This window comes from Ananas comosus, linkage group 5 (genome assembly GCF_001540865.1).
Source record: "Ananas comosus cultivar F153 linkage group 5, ASM154086v1, whole genome shotgun sequence".
Lineage (NCBI taxonomy): Eukaryota > Viridiplantae > Streptophyta > Magnoliopsida > Poales > Bromeliaceae > Ananas > Ananas comosus.
In genome coordinates, this window is record NC_033625.1 from 1,035,803 (window position 1) to 1,053,657 (window position 17,855).

The window sequence follows — 17,855 nt, forward strand, 5'->3', positions numbered from 1 at the left end:
AAATGGTGTTAAAATTTTTTTGTGTTTGGTTGGAGGTTGGAGTTAGTCTAGGATAGTGAAAAAAAGTGTTTGGTTGGAGTAGGTGGGATAAGAAGATAATTATTGATAAAGAAGAAAAAGGTGAGTGTTAAAGTTGGGAGGTGGAGTGGGGTTAATGATTGATAAAGAAGAAAAAGGTGAGGGCTCGGGATGCGTGCGAGGTTAAAGTTGGGAGGGGGAGTGGGGTTAGTAAACCCCACTAACCCGGTTTGGGGTGGGGTTTACTAACCCCACCCCAAAAGAGTGGTGTTTGGGTATAAATTGGGGGTTAAGGGGTTATTCCACCCCTTAACCCCCAACCAAACGGTGGCTAAGAGTGGTGTTTGGGTATAAATTGGGGGTTAAGGGGTTATTCCACCCCTTAACCCCCAACCAAACGGTGGCCTAAGGTTAAGTGGATGGTTGGTTGAATAGTATGATCTAACGGGTGAAAATGATCAAAAGGATAGTTCGTGCTATTAATAGCATAGTAGCCGGACTTTATATATATATTTTGAGAAGATTAAATATAAAAGAACCGCTAAATTAAATTGAAATTAGAATTAAAATGAGAGGGGCGTATAAAACTTTTATAAACTTCCAAGGAGAAAGCGACAAGTGGACGTACCCGAGTGCTTTACCGAGTTGGCCAATTGTAAATCCGTGACGTTCCTTCTCTCCGACATTGGTTTTGTGAAACCGCCCATTGGAAAACATGAGAGCAAAATCCAATTTGACTCTTCCCCTGGTTTAGACCATTTGCAAACCCAAATTTAGGTGAAGAAAAAAATAGTAAAAACAAAAAAAAAAACAAAAAATCAATGATAAGAGTTTGTTGTAACAGTTGTTCCGACGTACAAATAAGAAAGTAAAATTGTTCACGCTTCATAACTTCATAACTAAAGCTGTTCTAGAAGCTGAATCGTACGATACCTACCGATGTTACTTAACTCTATCTTAGAAAACTAATCCAGGTAAAGCAATCACTCCATTGGCTAGCCATAAATCCAAAAGATTATAAAAAAAGAATTGCAAGCGAAACTTCCACATGGGAGGAGTAAACGAAGGACATAGATTGACTTTGAAATAAAACTAGGGAGGAGAAAAGAGACTATCTACATCACATGCAAAGGTGAAACGAATTTGGACAACACAATCTCATTACATTAACATATTACTACTGTCTTAGCACAGTCCCTAAAAGACTATAAATAGACCTTGTAGATTGCATTGGTAGTAACAAGATGCCTTGAGAAAGATTGTCAAGGTAATTAGGATAGAAGATAATGGAGATCCCGGCGATCAACCTCGAAGAGCTCGAAGGCGAGAAGAGGAGCACTACCATGTCGCTTCTCCACGACGCCTGCGGAAAGTGGGGGTTCTTTTGGGTAAGCATAAGGAGTTAATAATGCTGAGCTGTGAGAAATGTTAAGCTTAACTAACTTCGATAATTGCGCGTCGTCGCAGGTAGAGAACCATGGGGTTGACGAGGAGCTGATGGAGAAGGTGAAGGCGCTGGTGAATAAGCATTACGAGGAGATGATGAAGGAGACCTTTTATGGTTCGGACGTCGCTAGGACGTTCGGCGGTGCTGTCGCTGAAGCATCGAATATCGACTGGGAGAGCAGCTTCTTCTATCGCCATCAGCCGGATTCCAACCTCAGTGACCTTCCCGAGCTTCTTCGGTGAGTCTTTCATGCAACGGAAAGAGATTAATTTGTTCCACCGGAAGCGAAGTGTTGAACTTAAAGAGTAGAAACTTTAACGAACAGCTTCTGCTTTTGCGGCCCTCAGAAGCTATATATTAAAGAAGATACAAGTGACAACGTCGTCAGTCATTTTTTGAATAATTTTACGCAACACCACTTTAATAGAAGCTCCGGCTGATCCAAACAACTAGAAAAGAATCATACTAACAGTTTCTATATCTGAAAATGCAGTGAAGCAATGAATCAATTCGTCAAACAGTTGATCAACCTAGCAGAGCGACTTGCAGAACTAATGAGCGAGAACCTGGGGCTTGAGAAGGACTACATAAAGAAAACCTTCTCTGAGCCCTACGTGGGGACGAAGGTGGCCAAGTACCCAAAGTGCTCCAATCCCGAGGTTGTCCTCGGCCTCCGTAGCCACACAGATGCCGGGGGGATCATCTTGCTCCTCCAGGACGACATCGTTCCAGGCCTCGAGTTCATGAAGGACGGTGAGTGGGTCCCGATTCCCCCCACCAAAGGTAATAGACTCTTCGTGAATCTCGGAGATCAGATAGAGGTGGTGAGCAATGGCATCTACAAAAGCATTAGGCACCGCGTCCTCGCCGACAAGAATGGAAGCCGGTTATCCATGGCAACATTCTACAACCCCGGGGGTGATGCCATAATCTCACCGGCTCCAAAGCTCGTTTACCCTAGCCAGTACCGGTTCCAGGACTACCTCGATTACTACTTCACTACCAAGTTCTCAGACAAGGCGGCTAGGTTTCAGTCCGTTAAGGAGATGCTTGTGTGACTGTGTGTGTCACGCCCCGTGACCCGCCTATTTGGTGGTACAGGGGAAACCCTGTCCGTTCGGCGCTATCGGCGTGCCCGAACTCGACCAAATAGACGGATCGCGAGGCGTGACAATGGGTGTTAAAAAGAGTAATAGGGCTACTTACAAGGGTTTGTTGATGCAGTGTTTATACCGAGTGATAGTGGTATAAGTGTGAGGAGAGTGATGCTGATGGCTTTGATGCTCTGATTGATAATATGTGTTCATCTTTCGATCAAGAATGTATGGCAATAGAGTTAATGGATTGTCTAGTATTTTGTAAGTGATTATAGAAACTAAAAATCTTTGTCTGTTCTCGTCTAATGATATTTTCCAATCAACAGAGCGTAACCAGTGAAAAACCATAAACAAATGACTAACAGTTAGTGCTTCTCCAAGGGTTAATCAGTCAAAGATTAGCTGAAAGGCAGCAACTGCTATAACCGTTCGATTAAACATAATATATAAAACAATATTAAAATATTGATTGGTTGGTTTACCCTAATGTTGTTGAGATATTAATATAATCCTATAGAACTATAGTACTTCAGTTGTAAAAAAACTGCTTCAGGGTTTGGTGCCAGGTCTAATAGAACCGGGCCAGATATGAACAGATCAGATTCAAAATGAATCTACCATATTTTTCACTAATTTTCTGAGACAAAATGCTAAGTGGATCTCATCAAACTTGACTACAGACTGTGTCTTGAATCCACAAATATTGATCTCCTGAGATGTTTCCTCTAACTTATAAGATTTGACCAGAAGATCTCAACTGGAAGAAAATTACACGAATGGTTCCTCATAAAATTGAGTACTTCAACCAAGAAATTTACCTAAAGTTATTGAGATGTCAAACATCGATACAATTCTTTACCAAACAAAGCCATAAATCCTCAAATTAGTCCGCTTAATCAGCCAGTTTGTGACATTATTAGTTCTTAAAACTTGTTGCAATATTTTAAAGGGCATATTCTGATATAGACAAACATAACATAGAATAATGAAGAAGGCCAACAAAACACTGTACAAACTCAGACAACAGTTAAAATATGTTTACATACCAATTGTCTAATCCCAAAAGAAAACTGAACACTCAAAAGCATCAAATTTGAAACATGATTTGATGCATATTGAGAACTTACCAACCGTGCAATTTCGACAGTATGGCCTTAGTCACAACGGTATCGGTCATCGCCGCCGCTCTCTCCAGCAAAGACTTATGAAGCTTCGCAGCGCGGCCGCACTTTGTCACGAAAGAAAGCATGAAATTCCCAAACTTTGAAGACTTCTGAAATTTGGGCGCCATATCATCCAGCACAAGAACAAGACGTTCAGCAGAATCCGGCGTCAACGCAATATCCAAATTAAGTATATTATAAAACAGCACGAAGAGAGGTTCTTCCCAAACCAATTCGTCTGATATATAATCCTTGTGTTGGGGCATACACACTATCCTCCTATCCTTCTCTTCCCCACATAGCAGCCGCTGGCAAAAGGCCGCGACATGTGCTCGATGCATGCACTCCTTTATAACCCTCACAAGGATGTCGCAGAGAATAAAGCTGAGACCTTGCTTGCGAAGGATGGTCGGGAAGAGGAGAGCTTCCACCGCTGCTGTAGGGTGGCGCTTGCACAAGTCAAGCGTGGGAGAAAGAAGAAGCGACGAAATTGGCCTTGGGTGCGCAAGAAAGTTTGGGAGGATAAGCGAGCAAAGGAGAAGAGCAGGCTCCTTCGCGGAGGATAAACTATCCCGGAGTGAGAGATTAGATAGGAGAACCATGCGAATATCGTCGTTAGCTTCCCACGGTTGGATAAAACTCAAAACGAATACAGGATCGCCGGTGTCGGAGCAGAGCTGCTCTATCTCCTTTGCTGCTCGCAGGGCTTCTTTTGTAGTCCCTGCTCCAAGAACCCGGTTTTGAGCATCCAACAACCTCTCGGCAAACAGGTGCACGGGAGGCCGAGGAGGAAGAGCAGAAGAATCGGGACTCGATGGGGCATCTTCGGCTTGCTCCGGAACCGAGTTTGGCGAGTTGGGTTCGTCCAAAAAGGGCTTTTTAGTACTCCGGGAGCTTCTTCCGGAAAGCGGAAGCCAATGGAGGAGAGGAGTGGAGTTGGGCGACGCTTCTAGAAGCCATTGAGGCGGATCGTAGAAGTGATCAAAGATGGCTCCTTGTTGGGGCAATTCGTCGAGCAGGTGGCGTGCGGCGGAGCTGGCCCAAAAGGTTGGGTGGTGGGGTGAGGAGGAGGAGGAGGAGGAGGAGGAGGAGGGGATCGCAGAGAGGGAGCCACCGCTCCATCATATGATTCGCGCGATCTACTTGATCACTCTCTCTCTCTCTCGCTCTCTCTCGGTGTTTCCCGCGCGTGTTATTCTGTCCACGAGGGGAGCGGGAAATGGGATGCATTCATAGAGGTGCGTGAGCCTCGTTCACCACGTCGGATTTGGACCCTCTACTGTCCGTTAATATACCTGGGCCTAATTACATATATGGGCGTGGGCCATTTATTTAAAACAGCCCATTAAACGGGGATCCCAAATATATTTGTCGCAGCCCAACTTAGTAAAAGTACTTATTTAAATTTTTTATACGCGTCGCATTAAAATATACACGCAAAAGACCCAAGTATATATGAGGGGACCAACGAACACCACCCACCTCTCATGAATTGCACTAGTGCACCTGTAGCAATGCGTACTTTAATCGGAGAATTCAAACACCGGGACCCCGCCTATCCAATTACTGCGTGATGCAGGGCATTTAAGGAGAGGACAAAATGGGGTTGTTGCACTTGCACATTGCGAACCAGCCATGTGCTTCTACAGGCTTTTTGAAGGAGAAAAGTGCTGTCACAAAAGGACCTCGGTTGAGCTGTTGCTATTTCCATTTATAATCTCATCATGGTAAGATATCTTTTCCTTCGTGTCTCCGAATAATATTAACTTTCCCTTGGATACAAATCAAACTTCTGGCATGTTATATTATAGTATGATATGATATCAAGAACTGCTGCCTGATGAGTTCATTTTAGTTCAATCATGTTACTGTCCAATTTCGTTTGATTTCTTGATCTGCCGGTTTCATGTAGTTCTTTCCACCCAATTTTGTCAGGTTCTCAAATAATTTCATTCTTTCAGTCCAGTTTTGTGTGTCTCTACCTTCTGGTATATTCATATAATGCTCCAATAGTTCTATCTCGGATGGAAAAAAAAGATTTGATTAGAAATATAAGAGGGCTTCACCTAATAATAATAATTGTATTTAAGTATTTTGGACCGGTGGTTTGGATCCGATAAGTTATTATTATTAGAGGGTTGGTCATTACAATTAGTATCAGAGCCCAATACCAGTTGAAAGTATGAAAGCTAAGTGCTATACGGAGCAAAGTGTTACGCCTTAGATCTGGTGAGAGCCATATTTTGAACCTGTAATAGCTAGCCACCTTTAAATCTCGCACTGTCTGGTAATCCGAGTCTATATATCTGTGATTCAGTTTGAATATAACGAGGACGTAAGAATCTAAATAAGGGGAGTCTATAATGCTTTAATAGTCCCACATCCGGTTAGAAAAGAATTCTAATTAGAGAAATAAGAAGTTATTGAATTTAATGTAATTCAAAAAACTAATGTCATCACCATTAAGTTGCACCAAAACAAACAGAAGAAGTTTTTAAATTTAATTTTCATACTGTACGAATTATATCAAAACAAATAATAAAAATAATAACCATACTTCAGGGAAGCTCAAATAGCACTGCACTTGGATTAAGTTGAATCCAGAGATTCGTCAGTCCAAACGCCCTCGTAGTGTACTTTCTCTCTAGTGTAATACATCCCATATCTCAATTCCAATCTATCTCACTTAGGTTTTCAATGTTGTAATATTGGGGTCTATAGCATTGCATGGAAAAATGGAAATTTGTTTAAGAGAGTGTATTCACAATAAAAAGTAAAAAGAACATCTCTGTGTTAACCAATTACTGGTGGGGTTTAAAGCCAGGCCAAAACAAGGGCCCAACCTCCAAACCTAACTAATCAATCTCTTACCTACTATAAAGCCATAATGTCACAATGAAGTCCAAGTATCATAAAACCAAACCCACTGAGGAACCAACCACCACTAATTATGGAGTTTGTACCAACTATACCATGTAGATTGTAGAGAGATGTTTCTTCTTTCTGCTGTGAGGAAATGCAAAATGTGCATAATTTGAATGGATACTTAGAAAGCTATCCACCACCCACCAGAAATCTAACTAACACTATTGACCTGGAGACCTTCAGAGGTAACTGTGATCATGACTCTCTCGTCTCCCTCCTCTATTTGGGCTCACCAATTGACTCCTTTTGTGGTTGTGGACCATTGTTGGATCAAAAGCAACATCAATGTTCATCATTATTAGTCTAGTGCGCTTTCGAGGTCAAAATGAATTAGGTAATAAGATAAGTCTTAGTTCAAGATCAAAAGGCTCTGCTTATGCTGCTTCTCGGGTATAGAAGTTATTTTAAAAACCATGCCCAGATTGGCACTTTATTAGATGCAATTTATAAGTGGTCCTTTCACCGTAAATCTGCTTCCGTATTTTCATGAAGAGAGAGAACATCAAATCTACCAAGTGACAAATTCACCTTCATAATTAAGGACCATATGCAGCATTTGAAAGTGATCCTCAAACTTTATTTTAAACCAAAACAAATGCTTCAGCTTTACAATGCTGCACTGCCCAATCTGAACACTTCACAGTCAGAAATAGAATTTATTAACCCCACAAGCAGTTGAATAAACAGAAGAAAATGATGCCATTACAAGATGAAAATTGCTTACAATCTTATAAACTTAACACTTAGTTTTACAGCTGCAAGCAACTTTTACATATATCAAACTTTCCGAGTAAATTCTCTTAAATAGTACTGCAAGCTAAGAGCTTTGCTCGTAAGCTAGCGGTGGCTTTGCAGGTATGCTTATGGCTACAAATATTTTGCATACTCTCATGCAATTCAAATCAAATTTGTACCGAAGCCCCTCCAATTCTTTCGATTTTATTAAGGCCACTGTCATAACGAATGGCAAGCGTAACCTATATTGCATACTTACAACCAAACTCACATAAGCAACTTTATACTGGTCAGCGTGTCGCAGTTCCTGCGAACTACACTGATGGCTAAAAGTGATAGCCCCCAGATAAATGCCATGTATACACAAACCGCTACAAACTTTATTGTATAAATAGGTGAACAAATAGAAAAGGAAGGATAATTTGTGACCATCTTGGTTGAATTAATTGGTATTCTTCGGCGATTATTCACACGTGGCCGTGTTCGAGAGTTTCTTCATGTCCTTCAAGCTGTTCTTGTGGCCAAAGAAATACCGGTTGGGTCTCCGCCCCACTCTTCGAACACAACTAACAGGTTCCCTGTTGGATTTAGCCATGATCGAGGGATGTGATACCTGAATTATGGAATGAGATTATTAGTCCCACTATAGAAATAAAAAAAAGTTTTGAAAAAAAAATGCTTGTGAATAAATAGGCGATTGAGTGGTATAAGCGACTTACCATCTCTGTGATGAGTCGCCGCAGTTGGATTGGCATTTCTTTTCATTGTACGTTCCTCCGTAATAACAAGTGCCGCAAGAACCAGAAGCTTTATAACCAGGCCAATACCGGCCGATGCCTTGACCATTTACCCATATTTGGCCTTTTCCCATGCTACCCATATCCAAAGCCAACGGATCATTCCCCGCTGGTGCATTGAAGAAAGCCTGGAACAAAGAAGAAATGCAGCATAACATTTAGTTCCGGAAAATTCAGAACTTTTCACAGGGGCATATATGAAATCAGATGATTCTGCAGGGGCGTGTGCATGCGATCGCCTTCACTTGGAAAAATAAGCCACTTAAAAGGAGAAAAAAGAAACGGCAATTTTACTTCTATAATGTCCTTACCTTGTACCATGTTAAAGGTTGCTTTGCAGCTGCTGCTCCCCACTCAACAGAAGAACTTCCGCTGAGTGAATGCAGACCTAATGATTCGCCTCTCAGACCAATCTGAAAGAAGTAAAAAAAATAAATAAAAAAAATCTAAGCCACCATGCCATACTGGTATATAAACACTTTGGAGAAAATGAAGTAAAGAAATATACTTGGTATGTCCATTTTTGCGATGTAAGATCTCTCTTTCCCTCATTCAGACCGCTTAGAGTCACTGGACCGAGAACACCGGCATTCCATGTTTCGAAATGGTTCCCGACATTCTAAAACAAACATAGAGAAAAAAGTTAAATTACTAATACTCTAGTTTCTTATTATAATTGTCAAAGACCATAATGGTATTGTCAACTCACAGGTAGCCCAACGGCTACACTTAATATGGAAATCTTGTTGCTCCCTGCCCGTAACTTCACATTCTTAGAATATGTTAACTTTGGATTGTCTAGACCACCATAAACAGTCCCTGAAAAGACCCACAAAAAAATAAGAAAAATCAAAGTGAAAAGAATGGCTTTATCCATTATTGTTTTTTAACGAAGGATATTTATAGAAATGTTTCTCATAGCCTAAGCCACAAACCTCCTTGTTGGCCGTTAATGAAAACAAGCAACGCATGCCCGGCTGAGTATATTGTAAGAAGCGGCCAGTATCCGGTCTTTAAGAATTGCTCATTTTGGCCTATATCGACACTGAAACAAATAAAAAGGAGCAAATTGTGGGTAAAGATGTTATCAGTCAATCATAGATAGCATTCGCAAGCGTTAGGGGAAGGCCACTCTTAGTTACTTACTTAGTAGTGTACCAAAGGTAGTCTGATTTATCCCATGTGAGGCTAATCTGTTCATACAGTCCATTTTTCGTGAATGAGCTATCATCTAGGGCATTTGTCTCCTCATTATATGATTCCCATGAAAACCCTCCCACCGGGTTCATTTTTGCCGGCACGGTTGGGGATTTTACCTGCATTATGAGGTGCATCAAGTTCATATTTTTCTAAGATACATCAGTTTAAATTACTTCCATGATCGAAAAAAATCATAATCCGTCTCCTGAAATGATCTCTATCTTAAGGGATAATAAATTAGTCGAAAAATTTGTATGATTGAGTGCCTGTTTATTATAGCTTCTGAAATGACTTCTCTGCTCCGGAAAATTGAAGCTTCTAAGTTTTTGCCACACTAAATGAATTTTGGGGTCATCAAAGCAGAAATCAAATTTGAAGCTTCTGCTTCTATTGAGAGAAGAAGCTGTCGAGGAGATGAAATAACTATTAATACTTCTTTGAACAACTCAACTGAAATAGTACTTTTATTAAAAGTCTAGTCGGGCCATACAGGCCCTCATTAAGCTCGATAATTTATAGGCCTTTCTCACCGTAGCAGTGTTGAAGACCGCAGTTTTGCAATCAGGGAGGATGCTAATGGACCAAGCAGGAAGATCGTAGCGGAGTCCATTATATGTAACCGTAGCAGAAGAACTCGGATGGTAGTTGGCTAGGAATGCGGCACAAGATGATGCTGACTTAAAAACATGAGCCTGGGAGAAACCGATTCCACATGTTAGGTATAGGCCACTTTAGTTATTAGGTTTGATGGTTAACGTAAAAGGATTTAAGAACCTTCTCATAATTCCCAATTGCCACTTCGGTGGGGTCGGCTGAAACCAAAGCAGGTTCGCATAATTTGATTGCTTTATGTAGGTCTCTCAAATGACCCCATTTCGGTTTCCTTAAAAGACCTGTAGTTAAAAAAGCTCAATAAAAAGCTAATCAAGGGAAATAAAACTAGAATTTTTTTAAAAACAAATTATAGATCCAATGGATAGGGTGATTAGAACAGTAAAGCTACTATTTATAAAAGAACACGTAGATAGAGAATTAGAGAAGAAACTCTCTGCATACCGTATTCATCAATTGGAGCATCATAATCATAACTAGTTGTGATGAATGGACCACCGGCAGTGCGGCCGAAATTAGTTCCTCCGTGGTACTGAAGGGGAAGGAACAAAGTCAATTATTGAAATAAATAACCTTAAGTACCATAAAACACTGTCATATAAAAGATTAAATTAATCCATTTTAACTCTTACCATGTAGTAGTTAACAAAAGATCCTCCTTTCTGTATAAACCGAGCGACAGCGAAAGCCAAGTCCTCGACAGGCCTGTGGGGAACTGGACCCCCAAATGCTGTGAACCTGAACAATAGAGGAATAAGATTAAGAATTTAAGATAGTAATAACTAAGGGCGACAAGAACTTATTTGCACGAAGAAGAATTACCAGCCAGTCCAAGCTTCAGTCCACATGGTGGGCTTGTACGGCTTGTTCGGAGAGAAGTAATCGCAGTAAAAGCCGTTGCATGTATTAATCTAGCATGAAAGGGATGACAAAAGGTGATGCCAAGACATTGAAATTAAAATATTTCACATTTATTACAAGATATTAGCCAAATCGACAAATTTGATTGAGAATAAGCACAATGAATTTGACGATTCTGAATAAAAAATCATCATTCCGCCTCTCCAATAATTGGAAAAGGACTGCAAATATCTTAACCTTCTCAGATTCCATATGGTCAAACTCGGTCAGCAAACATTGACGAGATTCAATGAAACTATCAATCAATATCACAATCAGCTCTATTAATAACATCACCCGAATTAGGAGGCTCTGTAAATTAGTGGATGTGAATGAGAGAAAGTGATGTTTGAACCAGAACAAGACGAAAAAGTTAACCCCGAGTGTCTTCGGTAAAATAAAGAGAAGGAAAAGAATACTACTACATAAAAAGGAAATGAAAGCGAAAGGCATAATATTTTGATCCCCTGCACATGACTGCTATTGAGTAGTTCACTGTATGTCAAAGAGCACGACAAGAGAATCTCCGTTAAAAACCATATTGAGACACAAATTAGGGCTTAATTACCACAGGATCAGGGGCATCATCCTGTTTACACATGACCCACGGCACACCGGTGTTTAGACCAACCGCCATTTTAGCAGCCCAATTCGCATACGACTTAGCAGCGGCCCCTCCAACACTCTCCATCGGCCCGAATTCATTCTCAACCTAAACATATATATATATATATATATATATATATATATATATTTTCCAGAAGAATAGAAAAATTAGTATAGAACTATGAATTATTATCTAATATGAAGAGTTCACTTACTGCTCCACTATTTGAGGATTAACAAATACCTGAGAGAAGATGATGGGACCACCTTGCCCTTCGAATAGCCCCTCGGACTTCATCAACGACACAATCTTCTCTGTGAATTTTTGCATCGCCGCCTGTTCTCGAATATTAAATTTTAATGATTAGGCCAAGAAATATGAGGTAATTGATATCAAATAATAGATTTTTTTTTTGTTGTTGTTTTTGTAAATACCTTGAAGGGTCCATTGTCTGTTCTAAAACTGATACCAGAAACAAATTTGAGCCAAACAGGAAAACCCCTGTTATACAAAAAGGAGGGAGAGAAAAGAAACTTAGTGAAAGCTACATCATGTTACATCTAAATATGTAGCCTTTAAACCCAATCAAAAAATAGTTTCGTGTTTGGAATTGAAAAAAAAAAAAAAGATTACCCAAAGTTCCACTCAGCACAAACATAGGGCCCAATTCGGAGATGAACATAGAGACCAGCTTGTTTCACCAACTTGACGAAGCGAACCAGGTCGTATCTATCCTCGAAATAATACTACCATAAATCAACATAAAAATTAAAAAAGAAAATAAAATTTGTTAGCCGCTAAAAAAAATAAAATTGAAAGGAAATCGAAACAAAATGGAGGAAATTTAAAACCTGGCCAGGGGAAGGTTCGTGCCCATTCCAGAACACATAGGTTTGTATAACATCCAAGCCCCCATCTTTTGCCTTTTGAATAAGATCAGGCCACATCTGAAAACAACACAAAACCCCCGCCCCCCCAAAAAAACAGAGCTTAATAGAGGAACAAACAGGAAAATAGAGTGAAAAGAGAAGAAGCCCATCAAAATGGTGAGTTCCCAAAAGCTACATTTCACAGAAAAAGGTGAGACTTTTAAGCATCAGCTTACCTCAGGAGTGCTTCTGGGGTAGTGAATAGACCCAGAGAGCAGTATCCTCCTTTGCCCATTGATGATAATGGCTTTGCGGTCGTAGGAAACGGAGGCATCAGCAGCTGTGTTCAGAAGCCAAAGCACCAGCGGAAGCAGAGCCAAGAAGCCATTCTTTGGACCCATTGAAGCAAATGGGTGCTATTCTCCCCTAAAGATGTCTCCTTTATGCTCTATTTGTTATGTATAGCCTTATTCTGAGAAGAATAAGAGAGCCCAAATGAGCTCAGCGGGTAATGGGTGTTATTCTCCCTTAAAAGCGCCTCCTTTATGCTCTATTTATAATGTATAGCCTTATTCTGAGTAGAATTGAAGTGCCCTGAAGCTATGTAGAAGAGGAGAAGGTAGAAGAGCTCAGAGAGAAAGAGAGAGAGAGTTGTGTGCTGTTCTGGTTACATCAGTAATAACGGGGCTCGTGACTCGTCTCTTTATTTACTTTTTTTTACCATTCCCTTCCCCCTCATTTCGTTTGTTCCAGTTTAGAGACGGGGCTCGTGACTCGTCTCTTTACTTACTTTTTTTTACCATTCCCTTCCCCCTCATTTCGTTTGTTCCAGGTTAGAGAGAGAGAGAGAGAGAGAGAGAGAGAGAGAGAGAGGGGGGAGGGGGGGTGTGCGTGTGTGCGTGTGTGTGTGTGTGGAGGGGTTGGGGAACGTGAATGTGGTTTAGTGAGGTTTTAATACTACAAAGAGCGAAAGCGTTGTAGGGGAAGAGAGGAATTAAATGGGCCCGAGTGCTCTACGTGGGCCGTTGATGGGCCGTGACGTGGCAGACTCATCCAATCAATTGCATTCTCTTTCTCTTTCCCAGAGGAATATTCTTTTTTTTTTTTAAGTCAAAAAAAAAAGAGGAATAAATTTCGGAGGCGGATAATATTCAATTTAAAATTCGAAATCCACATCGAAAAGCCTGCAATGCATTCACTTGCGATGGTACGGACTTTTGTTTTATCTTCTGGTTTAAGCGTTCAGAGCTTATAAATATTGTTCCCAAGTTCTTAAAAATAGAAAACTTAGTACAAACAAAAAGTTAAATTTTTGAATCAAAGTTGCATTCTCCTTTTCAAATTTAGAAACAAAAATTAATCATTTAGATTAAGTAAAGTTGTTTAAAAAGATATCGATGGTTCTTTTATACAAATTAATCGACTATTTTTATTTTTATTGTATGTATGTATGTATTCCTGTTTTATTCATTAATTAAACATCTAATTACTCCTCTCGGAAGCCAAATTAAACAAGCAATGTACTATAACATAATCAAGGAAATACAGTGGCTTGAGCTATCATTAATAATAAACGATTAGTGTGGCGGCCGCAAGTGATTGATTGAGCTAATTATGCATGAGAATGATTATAATTAAGATTTCTTATAATTGGTATATATTATTTGGTTATAAAAACTTTTCGATAAGCTTAATAATTTGTACCTTATGCATAGGTCATTGTTAACACTATATTATGTGTAAGTAACAATGTCTCATATAGGGTGCTTTTGTCGTAATGCATCTTTTGTTTTCTAAGCCAGCATTTTAACTATTCGATTTCGAGAGCCTGATCGAAATCCTTTCCTATCGTTTGTCGGCTGATCCTGCAGCATCTGCAGTAATTATATCAGAAACAACATTCGAAAGACGAGAGTAGGCTCGAGAAAGATCAAAAAACTGATTCTCGCTTGTTTCCTGTGAAAGCAGATTAGACGGCAATGCATGCCTACGAAAAAAAAAAAAGACAGGAAAAGCGCTTGATATGAGCACACCGAAAGGCTTACCTATACGTTTTTCTAGCGTACGCGCAGTTTCTTTCGATTGGAGCCCATCGTTACCTGGATCAATTAGCCTATTTTAGTTTGCCTTAGTGTCGTCCGATTCGAGGGTAGTATATATTAATGTGTACCAAGCAAGGCATATACACAGAAAAAAGAAAAGAAAGAAAAAAGAAAGAAGTATTTTACTTTAATAATATCAAAAATAATAAATGCTAACATAAAGAATAAATGTATTGATTCCTCTCAGTTTCGTGCCCCGTATGCAAAGAAGATTCTTAAATTATTGATTATTAATGAAATATTCCTCCTTAATATTGTATGCTTTAATGGCCAATCTTTCTATCCGAACACTTATGGAGTTTTTTTAAAAAGTTTTTATTGTTTTAATGGTATAGTAGAAAAAGAATGTCGTGTTTGGATAATGATTTGTTTAATAACAATGCAATTCAACAACGACAACAATAATTCCATCAATCCTTTCTTGAAAATTTTAATTTGATAGGTTAAGAAAACTATATACTTGCAAAAGGAGTATATCATTAATTAATTAATGTTTTTAAGATTATGATCTTTATTACAAAAAGTACATATGTTATTACTTACTTGAATGAGAATGTTGCATATATAGCATGTAATACATTTTTTGCTCCCTAATGTTAATTATTTGCCATTAATTAAAATTTGCATGATCTTTAAGCAAGATCTCTATGAACTTTCCATTAGCTAGTGCTATGAGAGATCACGAATAGCGAAAGCTTACATAAACCGATCAGAATATGACATATCTATTGAAATCCATTAAAGTCTAAATTAAAACTTGTTCTAAAAAAAAAAAAAAAACTTGTTTTATTGAATGTGCGAGTGTGCGACTACTCCTTCTATCTAGTGAAACCCACACTGAATTGAAGCTCTAACTACTAACTTGACCCACACATCTCGCATGGCGCTAAAACTATTCGTCTAACTAGTATGCCCACCAGATCATTTTTCTCTTCACTTAATCCCAGAAAACTTAATTAGAGAGCTATCCACTTTTTTTTTTTTTTACTTTTGCTAGATGATATCATTTTAGTTTCTATTCATTAGNAGGAGAGGCTAGGGATCGTGGCAAGGGAGTCGCGCCTAGCTAGGGACTACTAGGAGCGTGCTAGTCGATCACCTTGCTACTCGGGCTACGGCCGAGGGTGATGTCCATATATATATAGAGAGACCACCATTGTATCTATTCTTTTTGTACACCCGTGATGTATATTTACTTTCGGGGTTGAGATTATAGTAGTGTTACTTCTCCTTTTTGCTGAGTTCATGGTTTGTATACACTTTGGATTTTGACTCGGATTGGATACTCGTTGTATATCGACTTGTACTTTGCTCTGATATCAGGATAGGACTCTCTTGTTTTACTTCCTATCGACTTGCTTCTCGTAGACGCCTTATATACTGCAGGTGTATGGCGGGTCTATGCACGTGCCGGATATGCTTCCGCTGGTACCCGGGCGTGACAATATAGCAACACTTTTTAAAAGTGTCGGTAATTTTAGCTAGCAGTACTTTTTTGACATGTACCTACATTTAAAAGTGTCGCTATAGACCGTTTTTGTTGTAGTGCCCCCCCAAACTACCTTTTGCTATAATTAGCACACCCTTTTCCTTTTTCTTTTGTAGAACATATGGAGCAATTCAATATCAATTGCTTGTGGTTTAAGCTTCATTATCATGTTTAGAAATTAATACATTATTGCCTTGGGACCACACTAATTAACAAATCAATCCTCCACTATTGATGATGCGAACATGGTTTGGCTTTTTCAATAATCCAAACATAAAACCAAGTTAGGTAGTATCATTAATTAAGAAGCAATATTGTGGACTTGTTTAGGCCATGAAATCTCGACGACGACTTACCTATCGAACATAATTGAAATTGAAGATAAGGGCTAAAAGACATGCAATTGCGTGGAGGAAATAAGGAGGAATATCCAAGTGTGATTAGTTAGGGTTTTTGCTTCAATCCGCAAGAAATGAGAACAATGACACATGCCCATATACCTCAATTTCGATAGACCTCTATTGAGGGGATGCTACAAGCTAGCATCTTTCGATTTCATAGTACTATATATCATTTCGCATGCTCGATAATGTAGCACACTTAAAATGTCCTAATGCTACATTATAGTTGTTAGTAATTAATTGGGTTTTTAACCTTTGCAATTCATTGCAATCTCACCATTTTCCTTCTCTACTCGTGTGACATATAGTTAGATGCTAACGGAGAGGACATCTAATTAAATTCAATATAACATTTTCTGAATGAAGCAGGTAGCGCGCTATCTTTCTCTCTAAAAAAAATTCAATATAACATAGAGATCAATAATTGAAAAGTTGAGAACACGTACTAAAATCGAAGCTCGCAAAAAGGAAGGGCACTCTCGGCATGTACCGTTTACCTTTTTTCACATAGATGTGAGGAGAAAATAATAAAAAGAACGATAATATTATTTTACTACTAGAGTTAGTAAAACAAGACACGTCAGTGATACTAAAATAAGTAATAATCTTGCATGCGAACTATGTAATCANTCAATGATACTAAAATAAGTAATAATCCTGCATGCGAACTATGTAATCACGAAGATGTAGAATAATAGATACTTTTGGATGCACGTGCTATTGCAATATATATATATATATAGGCTAATCAATATTTAGGATCATAGGAGGAAACGTGGTCAACATAATGGCAAAAATAAAGTTAATTATACGAAGAAAACAAGTAAATAAATATGGAAAAAAAATTAAAAAAGGAAAAGGATCCAACCTACACCCTTATCTATCTAGAGAACTACGTACTATCCTAATTAATGGAATAAGCTCAGCTTTTGATATGAGGTTTAAGTTTATTTTTTATTGACTAAGCGTACATGGCTTTGTTGCTTTGGTGAGTTATTATATCCAATTAACTATAATCGATAGTGCAATCATAAACTGTATGGATAATGACAAGCCAACTAACTGAAGCACTGCACTAACTCCTCTTCATTATTTATAATAATTATTATTAATTTATTTTATTTTTTGGATTAATTGTTGAACCTACTTACTCCCTTGATGACCTTGGTTAATTGGTGCCTAATTTTCAAGGTCCTCCTACTGATCTCTCTTGACCCCAAGCCTTTCTTTATAAATAAAGAATCTAAATTAATTGTATTTTATTTTATCTCCTCAAGAGAGAGAAATAACTATTTTAATCCTAGAATGTAGTTGAGTGTGGTTTATCACACATCTTAATTATCATTTTTGCCATGTAGTCTTTAGTTGCTGTATGTTACTTTTTATAGAGAATAAAGATTGGCTTTTCGGAATTTACATAATTGCCCAAAATTATTTAGTTCATACATCCAATCAGGGTTAATTAAACCATTTTCTTTTTCTCTTTTTTTGAA

General features: G+C 38.7%; 3 protein-coding genes across 3 annotated transcripts in view; 1 reads left to right on the plus strand and 2 right to left on the minus strand.

Moving 5' to 3' along the window:
• LOC109710215 overlaps positions 1-7,742 on the minus strand; it is a 10,393-nt gene extending 2,651 nt beyond the window's left edge. Inside the window, exons 1-3 of the mRNA XM_020232700.1 lie at positions 7,657-7,742; positions 3,690-4,841; positions 647-763 (exon numbers count right to left, since the gene is read on the minus strand). Coding sequence (XP_020088289.1) covers positions 647-763; positions 3,690-4,841; positions 7,657-7,742 — 1,355 coding nt within the window. The remainder of the gene's footprint in view (positions 1-646; positions 764-3,689; positions 4,842-7,656) is intronic.
• Positions 1,156-2,861, plus strand: LOC109710604 (1-aminocyclopropane-1-carboxylate oxidase 1). Its single transcript, XM_020233318.1, has 3 exons — positions 1,156-1,406; positions 1,486-1,703; positions 1,959-2,861. Exons 1-3 carry the CDS (start codon positions 1,305-1,307, stop codon positions 2,521-2,523), a joined length of 885 nt encoding a protein of 294 aa, XP_020088907.1. The 5' UTR covers positions 1,156-1,304; the 3' UTR covers positions 2,524-2,861.
• On the minus strand, positions 7,326-13,248 carry LOC109710599 (beta-galactosidase-like). The gene is made up of 18 exons (XM_020233306.1): positions 12,607-13,248; positions 12,353-12,448; positions 12,135-12,247; positions 11,936-12,002; positions 11,745-11,837; positions 11,463-11,606; positions 10,817-10,905; positions 10,627-10,732; positions 10,439-10,526; positions 10,157-10,275; positions 9,913-10,074; positions 9,329-9,498; positions 9,118-9,227; positions 8,892-9,001; positions 8,691-8,801; positions 8,494-8,595; positions 8,105-8,310; positions 7,326-7,998 (listed from the first exon to the last, which is right to left on the minus strand). The coding sequence occupies exons 1-18, from the start codon at positions 12,769-12,771 to the stop codon at positions 7,890-7,892; spliced, it is 2,160 nt and encodes a 719-aa protein (XP_020088895.1). The 5' UTR covers positions 12,772-13,248; the 3' UTR covers positions 7,326-7,889.